The sequence below is a fragment of the Haliaeetus leucocephalus genome, unplaced genomic scaffold (assembly GCF_000737465.1).
Source record: "Haliaeetus leucocephalus isolate CR32 unplaced genomic scaffold, Haliaeetus_leucocephalus-4.0 Scaffold566, whole genome shotgun sequence".
NCBI lineage: Eukaryota > Metazoa > Chordata > Aves > Accipitriformes > Accipitridae > Haliaeetus > Haliaeetus leucocephalus.
In genome coordinates, this window is record NW_010973002.1 from 2,619,483 (window position 1) to 2,629,506 (window position 10,024).

At 41.4% G+C, this 10,024-nt stretch overlaps 1 protein-coding gene across 3 annotated transcripts in view; it reads left to right on the forward strand.

Annotated features, from left to right (window-relative positions):
* IGF2BP3 (insulin-like growth factor 2 mRNA binding protein 3) overlaps nt 1-10,024 on the forward strand; it is a 116,906-nt gene that overhangs the window by 1,400 nt on the left and 105,482 nt on the right. For all 3 annotated transcript variants that reach the window (XM_010577605.1, XM_010577606.1, XM_010577607.1), the window contains one exon: nt 774-834. In XM_010577605.1, the coding sequence (XP_010575907.1) occupies nt 774-834 (61 nt within the window). The remainder of the gene's footprint in view (nt 1-773; nt 835-10,024) is intronic.

Here is a 10,024-nt window from a genome sequence, read left to right on the forward strand (position 1 = left end):
CAGGGGCCGCCTCCCCCCGGAGCGGGCTGGGGCTCCCCGCGGCTTGGCGCAGGCCGCAGGGCTGGGGGCGAGCCGCCGATTGCCCCAAACTTGGGAAGGGGGGAGGCAGGCAGCCCCCCCTCCCCGCGCTGCCCTGCTATTTATTTCGGTTTCTCTTCGCTGCTCTCACGCACCATCACCGCCTCCAGCAGCGCGCCGGCTCCTGGCCCCGACATCCTGTTTTTTTTTGGTTTAAAAAAAAAAAAAATTTTTTTTTTAATTTTTTTTTTTTTTTTTTTTCGCGTGAAGCGGCTTTGCGGAGGTCTGCTGGGAGAGGCCCCCGCGGAAAAGATGGGCTCGGGCTGCGCTCGGTGTCTCGTTTCGGCTCCCTTCCCGCCCGCTTCCGCGCAGCAAACCGCCCGAAGTTGGAGGCCCGGCGGCGGCACGGGGGGCGGCGGAGCCCCCGCTCTCCCTCCCCGAGACGGGGCCGAGCCCCGCTCCCGCACACGGCGTTTCACGGGCCGTTTAGAGACCGGGGATGGGGCGGAGGAAGGGGCCCCGCCGAGGGCAGCGCCGGCTCCCCCCGCGGCAGCGGCTCGGCGCCGGGCTCTGCCGCCTTCCCGGGCGCCGGGTCCCCGCTCCGCCGGTGCTCGGGTCGCCGATGAATGGGCTGTAACGTGTTGCGCTCCCGTTCCCCGCTTTACACCCCTGCAAACCCACTCCGGGAGACGGGGACGCGCGGGGGATGCGCAGCCGTGCTCCAATATTTTCCCCCGTTCTGTTTCTCTCTGTAGGTAAAGTGGAGCTGCATGGGAAACTCATAGAAGTTGAACATTCAGTCCCTAAAAGACAAAGGTAATTTATTCTTCCACCCCCCGGCCCCTTGCCCTCAGTTACCCAGTGAGAAGCAATTTGAAAAATGCTTGGGTTTGTGTTTCTCTTCCCTGTAGATAAATGGACCGCTTTCTTAAATCCACAGGCGTGCACTCTGTGCTGTCCTAGATGTTTTCTAGAATCACCCCATGTATTTCTAATGTAGTGTCTTGGCTGGGCGACAGTGGTAGTATTTAATTTATTAAAAAAAAAAAAAAAGCCTTTTTGTGGGAGAAGCAAGTTATTATGGTCTGACGGTAAATGACTGTGAAGATTTTAAAATTTAAAGTTCCATGAGAAGAGTTAAAATCTGGGTGTTAGCAGGAAACGAAATGTGGTGTTGTGGACTGTGTAACGGGCAAGCACATGAGCTTTGCTCCAGCAACAAAAAGCATCTTGTAAATATACTGGTATACTTACATATTTTTTTGATCCTGCCATGTTGGAGTCTGCAGCGTTTTATAGGCACGTAGTAGAAGTCTCATCTATACTTGAGACGATTTTTCATCACTATTTCGAGCTGGTCTATAGAAGCAGCAGGAGAATTACTCTTTCTCAGTAAGGGCAGGATTTATATGTCCTTAATTTCTAAATGTGTGTTGGATTTTTGCAAGGCAGTAATTTCGCTGGGCCTCACGTAAAGAAGCAATACTTGCAATAAAGCAAGGTAGTATTTTTATACTGCCTATGGACATTCAGCCTGCTTCTTTCACAAATATTTAGATTATAGAAAACCTGGCGTGCACTAGAGAGTAAAGGCAAAATAGATCAAACTTTCCACGTGCTTGTTCCTGTACTCCATTATTCAATCTGGGAAGTATGTCTCTCTGTGTAACTTTGTTAAAAGGGTCTTCTGCTATTTCAGGGTTATTTTTAAAAATGCAGTCTTTTAAAAATAGTTAATTTGAAAAGGTGAATTAGCTGTCTTGATGGGCTTTTTATCTCGGTATTTTAAGAATTAAAAGTTTAATCACTATTTAGTGTTAGAGGAAAGCTTCGCTTGAGAAAGTATGGAGGATTTTTGCTCTAGTTAAGCGGGGGGGGAACCCCTCTCTGGACCTATTCATAGCATGTTAATCTTTATGGTTATATTTATTTGATACTTTTCACTGGAAATTAATATGCTGGGTGTGTGTACTCATTCTCATTTAATATGCAAGGTATATGGCTTTGATTTACAGTAGCCTATATTTCAGATCTTTTGTATATAAAAATACTGTTGTAGATGGAATATATTTTTAGATTTAAGAAGAAAATTCCATGGGACATATAAGAATTGATAATTTCCTATTAGTGTCTTTAATAAACAAAATTATTATCATGCTTATTAATCTTAAGCTTGCATGAGTAGTATTCTATTTATGCTGCTGAAAACAATTTCATTTCACGCATATAAAGGTAAATTTAAAATCACTGGTGCCCCCCCCCCCCTTTTTTTATCATTGTTTAATGTGTTTAAAAGTATTTTCCTGTTCTTTCCGCTGTCAGCTGAAATGGTGTAAAAGTCCATTCTTCATATTGGGTAGCATGTCTTCCTATTTGCCTGTGAATTAGCAATTATCAGAAACATGCATCTGTCTGTAACTTGTTGAAAAGAATTCTGCACTGAACTTAAGCACTTTTCTAGGCATGCGTTGCCTACATATAGGCATATTGAAAAAATTGCAAATGTAATTGTATCAGCATAGCCATATTGCTTCTCCCAAAGCCCTTATTTGTGCAAACACTGTTTCATCGTGCAGTATCATGTTGGAATGTATTAGATATAGTTCAGATTTATACTGCTCTTTAACAGAAAATTAAATTGCATTTCTAATAAGTGCACTTCCTTCCCCTTTGTTTCCACTCCCCCCCTCCCTCCCCCCTCCAAAATCAAATCTAGGAAGCCACTTAAAATTCATTCAGTGGCCTCCATATGTAAAACTGACTCTCTTGTTCCTTTTATAGATGTCTACTACTTTTTTTTGGGGGGGGGAGGCTGGTGGTGGGGTCAAAAAGTTGGAGATTTTTTTCCATGTCTGTATAAACATTTCTTACTGGGCGTATATTTAGAGTTGTTAGGTATGTGTAAAAACAGAGTTTTCGAACGTTGAGTATTTTGGTGAAGCTGGTTATTAAGGTGCTTTCAAAGTAACTCATTTGAAGTCTTTGTATCTTTCTACACAAGGCAAAGGTGTAGATGCAGCCGGGGTGGGGGGTGTGTGTTGCTCACCAGGCCCACCCAGTGTGTTTGCACGCTGCAAGGCCGGGGAGCGCTTTCCAGACAGCCCTGTGCCCTCCAGTGGGTGAGATACAGTTAGTGAAGTGACGCCATTTAAAAAAAAAAATAAATAAAATGGATGTGTCAAGTCTGTCTTTCAGCATGAGCGTACGATTAATAGTTTGGTCAAATGATTACTTCATAGGAGCAAAAGTTGTTTTGTAGTGCATTGAAATCATTCAATACATTGTATTGACCTTTGCTGTTGTGAGGCTACTTCATCGAGAGTCCTAGCTCTCTTCCTTGCGACCTCCCTAAATATGATTTTTATTTTTTTTTTTCCTTAGCAGAGTGTGTATATTATCACTCACAAAGGTAGTTTGTGGGTATCTTTCTTGAGAGGCGGCTGAGGTGCATGGGAGGAAAGGGTAAGGGTTTGGTAATCCATATCCTCGTCACATAAAGGAAGGTCAAGAGGTGGTGTCAGCTAGGGTTGCCATAAAGTTGAGCTGAATCCAGAAGACGGTGGAGTGTGCCTGGCTTGTTATTCAGGGTGAAATTCTTGGGCCCAGTAGTCACTGCATTCCAGCCCTTGCTGGATCTTCAGATTTGAAGTGGGCACACCCAGGTTTGCAAAACTACCTTCCTACCTGCTGTGGAAGGAAGGAGAGAGCCTGGTGTGTGCCTTTCTCCCTCCCCTCCCCCCCTGGAAGCATTTAAAAACAGACGAGGGGATGCACTGCGGTTGAAAGAAGGGGCCTGGTCAAGGTTTCCTTGATGGAAGGGTGGAGAATTATTTTGGGGGAGGTGCAAAGTGTTTAATAAGCTCGGAGTAGATTCCTGACTTACTATTGAAATCTCAAGGGAATGCCAAAGGAATGCAGCATTTCTGCATTCAGACCCCTCAGTGTAGAGGAAGGCTATTGCAATATTTAAAGCTTTAGGTCACTTTATGCAAAAGTTGGAGAAGACATTGTAATAATTCTGACTGCTAGTCACGCTCTGCAAGGGAAGGCAGGGCACCGTTAGTCACGATCGCTACTTAGATGGGTTTTCTTCTCGCAAGGCAGCAATGCGGGAGGAGGATGGTGGCAGCCCATAGCGTACGTGCGCCCGTGGCCATGAAACTTGTGGCGCAAGGCTTTGGGTACTACCTTGCCGCAATCCAAGAGCAGCTGGTATCTTGCAAGGCGATGTACGCTGCAATCTGATTATTCAAATGGCCCTGATGTCACTTGTGTGTGAGGAGGGGGGAGGGCAGGCACTAACTCTGGGCACCTGGGGATGTGTCTGGCACAGCCTCCCGGCCCCAGCGCCCACCTCCCCGTGGGCTTCCCACCCTGACCTGGTCCACCACGCCTGCTCCTGGGGCCTTCAGGTGCCTAAAATGCTCACAACACCTCAGTTGTGGTAATGATGAGGTAGTTTTCCAATTAGAAGGTTAATTTATTTATCTCCCCCCCCCCCCCTCCAAGGGCTCTTTGTTGAGAAAATAAATTCACTGTGTCTCTTCTGGGGTGTTTGTTTGGGAGAGGAACAGAAGAGGGTAGCAAAAGTGCATCTTGTAGGTAGGTAATGCTGCTTCTTAACGAGCTGTGCTACAGGGAGCACAATGACCTGTCAGCTGTGCTTCACCTGTAATGCTGAAGTATCTGAAGGCTGATTTGATGAAAACAGGCCCCAAATCCCTTATGCAACCATCTCTGTTCCAGGGGCGAGCATTATGCTGTTGGATGGGCATCAGATTGTGTTGCTAATTTTCAGTATAATGAGCGTTTGTATCTTGAGTGCGCAAGGCGGTGGGAAATGGCTTTGCGAGGCTAAAGTATGTATGGTGGCTACAATGGTCACGGCTATAAAAAAAAAAAAATAGTGGCATTGATTTTTAGTTTTGCTTCTGTAAATATCAAGCAGGGGGAAACATGTTGAATGTAAGAAGATATGATAGAAAATATGTCATTTATTAGCTGTATTCGTGCCCTTTTCTGTGGAAAGAGGCGGAGGACCGTGCCTGGGTCCAAACTAGAATGTTTTTTAGAGTGAAAGGCCAAAACTTTGCATAGTGATTTTTGGGTTTTTATTTTCTGTTTCCACATTTATTTTTGCAGATGTGAACAGGAAATTAATTTTTTTTTTTAATCTTTGAAAGCTTACAATTAGAGTGGAAACAAACCTGGATAGTTGTGGTGATTGTTACATAAACAATGAGTTGTTATGGCAAGAACAGATAATTCTTCACTAACCATGTTAACTGTTATGTTGTTGGAAGCTTAATTTTTGTAACTCCTCATACTGTTTGATCATTAATAAAAAAAAAAAATCCCTTCTTGCAGTTTTTAAAAATAAGTTGGAGTACATGAAGCACAGCTCTAAACATGAGTCTTGAAAGGTTGGTCCTGCTCTCTTTTTGCTACCGTCCCATTATGGGAGGTACCCTGAGAACATACTTGTAGTGGACGTTAAATTGTGCGTACATACGATAGATTTTGAAGGGGTGGAATAAAAAATAATATTTTGGAAGTGTAATTCAAGGGTAGTAAAATATAACCAGGAAATGTTTAAAATTTTTTTATTTCTCCCTTTTTTTTTTCCCCTCAAGCATGGGGTAATAACATTTTCCACATTTTTGAGACCTTGAAGGTGGTATTTTTGTAAAATGGGGCTGTGTTCATTTCAGTTGCTCTTTTAAGTACAGAGCATAGGACTCTACTGTGCTGGAGTCCTTTTATGGCTTCTGGCTAGCTACTGGGTGGACTTCAAATGCTTAGTTTTGACCTGAAAAATTCTTAAATGGCCTGGGATTTATCTACCTAACAGAAAATGTGAAGCTTCCCATAATGGCTATGAGAGAGGGACCCAGGCAGAATTAAAATACACCTAATACTTAACCATGGGCAGGGCTAGCCCTTCAGGGAACCTCACAAAAAAGGTTCTTCACTCCTTAAACCTGGTCCTCTCCTTAATGTCACTTCAGCTTTTGGATTCTATCCTCTTGGGATTTTGGTAACAAACATGTAGTGCTATGGAGCACAAGTAAAGGCCCTTTTCTGGTGATTTCATCCTTATGCGAGCCCAGCGGGATGGGCACAGGGCAATATTGATGTGAGATTTTTTTTTCTTGTAATATAAGAGTCAAATTTGTTCTTGGAATTTGATTATTCAGAATCAGTAAACAGATGGAGAATAGGTGCAAAAATTAAACGCTGTACAATTTAAGTAAGGAGAACTTTTAATGTTTTGTAAAGGGAGAGGGATAGGTGGAAAAGTTTGAATAGGATCGATGCGCTTAGCAATATTGAGGTGCTTTATGTAGTTCCAGAGCGCTTCAATACTATTGTCTTTTAATGTGTGTTCTCATTTTGTTTTCATAAGCAAAATGTTTATCTACACGTCAGTCCATGCTTTATCTTGAATGATGCAGAGTACAGAATTATATGTTGAGGTATATGCCAATTACTGTTGAAAGCTAAGATAAAACCATAACTTTTCCTTATTTCATCTAGAAATGTGACATTTTTACCAGAAATACTTGTGCATTATTTTACAGTTTTAGTCTGAGGCTTCCATCCTTATGTGTTTTTGTTTTTTTTTCTTTCCCCCTCGGCATGTCAAGTGTATGCACTTGTATGTCTTTCCATCCTGCATCTTTGCTGTATGAGTCTTACACTTGCTGTCCAAATAAAGTATTGTTGAATGTACCATCCAAAATCTCACCAGGTGTCCTGGTTTGGGGTGTGCTGGGGCAATCAGTAAGCCCAGTGGTTACCGGTGCTACCCAGCCTCTCTGAGCGTGTTTATCCATGTGGGTACTTCAGTGGCTGTTGTTTCTTCTCATTGCCTGGAATAAGTAATTTGACTTTGAAAAGTTTCTGTATGGGAGCAAGAGCTCCTGTGTGTTTGTGCATGTTTCAGGTAATGAATAAAAAAATATATTATTGTATTCTCTCCCGCTTTTGCTTCTTTTCATGTCTGCAATATTGGTTTGTGAGTGTGTGTTGAAGGATGCATACTTTTAACCATGAAGAAAATCTTGATGTTTGTAGTTGTATACTTAACAAATAAAGTGTGTTACTAGGGTGAATATTAGGGTAAATGTTAAAATACTGTATGAGTAATGGTAGTGAAAGAGTGGGGCGAAAAAAGGTGGTCTTTTCCAGGTTTTTTTCTCCTGCAAGGGCATTGAAATTTTGAAATGGAAAGTTATATTAAATTATAATATTGTTATTTTGCTGAAGTGTATTATCATGGCAGCTGGCACAAGAGAAACCTGTAGTATAAAAGCTGTCTCCTGTGCAATGTAACCTTAGCAGCAGTGTGCCTCCCCTATTGCCTGTGTCTTCACGGTGCAGTGGAATCAGCATCAACTAAAACCGTCCTTTTGCAAATCTGAATGGATGGAAGACTGCCTCTAACAGGTAAAATGAGGCATTCTGGATAAGAGTACAGATTAACAATGAGTTAAAGAGGGATCTGACTCTTCTTGGGTATGGGACTAAGTAATGGAACGAAACTATCTTGAAATGAAAAGCCTTCAGCTGGGAAGGGCCTCACTCCATTTTAATTTTTTTGGTATCTTGATAATTTTGTGACTGTAGTCTGATTGGTGAGAAATAATGCAGAGAAGTGTTTAAAAGAGAATGTGTATGTGTCTCTGTGTGTATATATATATATGTATATACACACATCTGCATTTTAAAAGATTGTATTACCATAAAATAATTTGCAGTTTGTGAAGATACCAGCTAAAAATATCTGGAGAATTTATAAAAATAGTAAGGTTGGGGTATTTTTGCTAGTACTAGTACACTTGAATACAACTGGAGCTGAATGCTCACTTTTGAAAGATTAACTTTCATGCTCAACTGAACTTTAGGAACGCTATTTTAAAATATGTAGTCTATACCATGTGTCTAATACTTTTTTCTTCTTTGTAGAAATAGCAGTGCTTTATTGTTTTGGTAAATTGATTTTATTTTTAAAAGTTAAATGTACAGGTCCTGTAGGATTTCCCTCAGAAACGGAGCTTGCTTCACCTTAATGGAGCCTTAAATATTGTAGTGCAGAAATCAGAATTCCAGACAGAAGGAACTCTAGTCTGTGTGGACAAAAATTTTTGTTGGGGGGGGGTGGTGGGTGGTGGAATCTGAAGTTATTATTTGGGTTCACAATTACTTATTTTCCTGAAACTTCATGTTAAATAGCAGTTAGGGATGAAGTAAAAAGTTTGTTGTGTTTGGATTTGGAATTATCTGTTGAATATCTAGCATGGATGGATCAATGTGGGACTCTAATTTTCTAGGAATAAGCAGGGCAGGAGGGCTAGCTATGAGAAGGAGAGGCAGGGAAAAACCTTGAGTGAGTGGTACTATGCAGTTGCTCCACACAGCTTTCACCCTGGGGTCTGATCCTGCGTGCTCTCTGCCCCTTCTTCCTTGCCCCCAGAGGAAGTCCTCAGCATACTGCGGGGAGGCTCTTGGGAAACTGAGTTTGCAAAACTGCTCTAGCTTTGACAGGGAAAACGCATATATCATCTAGCAAAGGCAAAAGATACAAGGGTTTGTTTTTTAAAAACAATAGTTTTAAAACAGTTATGGAACAGATCATCTAGAAACTTATTTTTGGTGATAGAGCAAATTATTTGGTTTATACACATAAGGGAGATTCTCTATGTGATGGCGGCTTCCTGGTTATCATGAAAGAATAGTTCAATTTTTCTTCCTATCTAGAGTAAAAAATTCAGAACAATGTCTCTTTAAGGCAGTACTTGAAAAACATAATCTGTAGGATGTTTGAGGAATTTAGGTAGTAGTTTAATCCAAGATAACAGACTACACTTATAATGTAAACCATATATTGTCTTTTTCCTGATGTGAATTAAAATTCTGGTAAACATGCTTTAAATGATTTTCCAGTGAAAGTTTTGTGGCAACCTTAAGCAGGTAATGGTTAAAAAAAAATAAAATTATTTGTCTGTGTTTTGGAATATTGTTACAAATTTTGAAATAAGTTTTCAGATGAGTTTACTAATTGTATACCAGCTTGTACGGGTTCCCCTTGCCATCAAGGCACTGGTCTGTTACAGATGTGTACTGCTGCACTGTAAAGAGCACACGAGTCTTTCCTACCAAGGGAACCGGATCCCTGAATGAACCACATCTATCTTTGTGGAAAACCAGCTCTCTGGTGTGCAGAGGCAGCTATTCACCAGGGTCAAGTGAGAGGGATTCAATGCTAAGTGTCTTTTGGTGGTATTGATCACAGTGGGTGCTGATCAACAATAAGAGTTCCTATACGGTGAGCTTTGTGTTAATAGAGGTTCGCTTATTTAAGCAAGTCCCAGGTGGTGGTGGGCAGCAACATAACTTGGTGACAGAGAGATAAAAACTGCTGTTGCTAACCAGGAGGTACTCCTTTTGACCCTAACAGAAGTGCTGGAATATCTCAACACTTGTTTGTTCCCCAATTGTATGAACTTTGCACCTGTACAGAAATTTTTAATGTAGGATACTTCTAAGAAACGTGCAACTTTCAAGGATGATAGGCATTTGAAACTGTCTATGAATTCAGATTCTCTTTAAATTTCAAATACTAAGAGATGGTAAGCATGTAGTTTAATGTGGTCTGTAGATTTTACTAACACTTAATGAAGGAATTGGAGGATCCTAGCATACAGCCACAGGTATTTAAGTTGTTTCTAATAACATGTACAAAATACATGAGAAATGGACAGCTCTTAAGTCAGAGCAGAGATTTTTTTTTTTAAAATATTGTGTACTCATCATTAAACTTCTTATCAGAGTTGAATGCTGGTGCTTGGTAGCAGTGGTGTAAAATTGTTTTTATACTGCTAATACTTGTTCATTTGAAGATGCACTAGAATGCTTTTTCTATTAAACTATTTTTCTTACCCCCCCGAAGAAAAAAAAAAAAAAAAAAAAACACCCCCCCCCCCCCCCCCCCCCCCCCCACCCA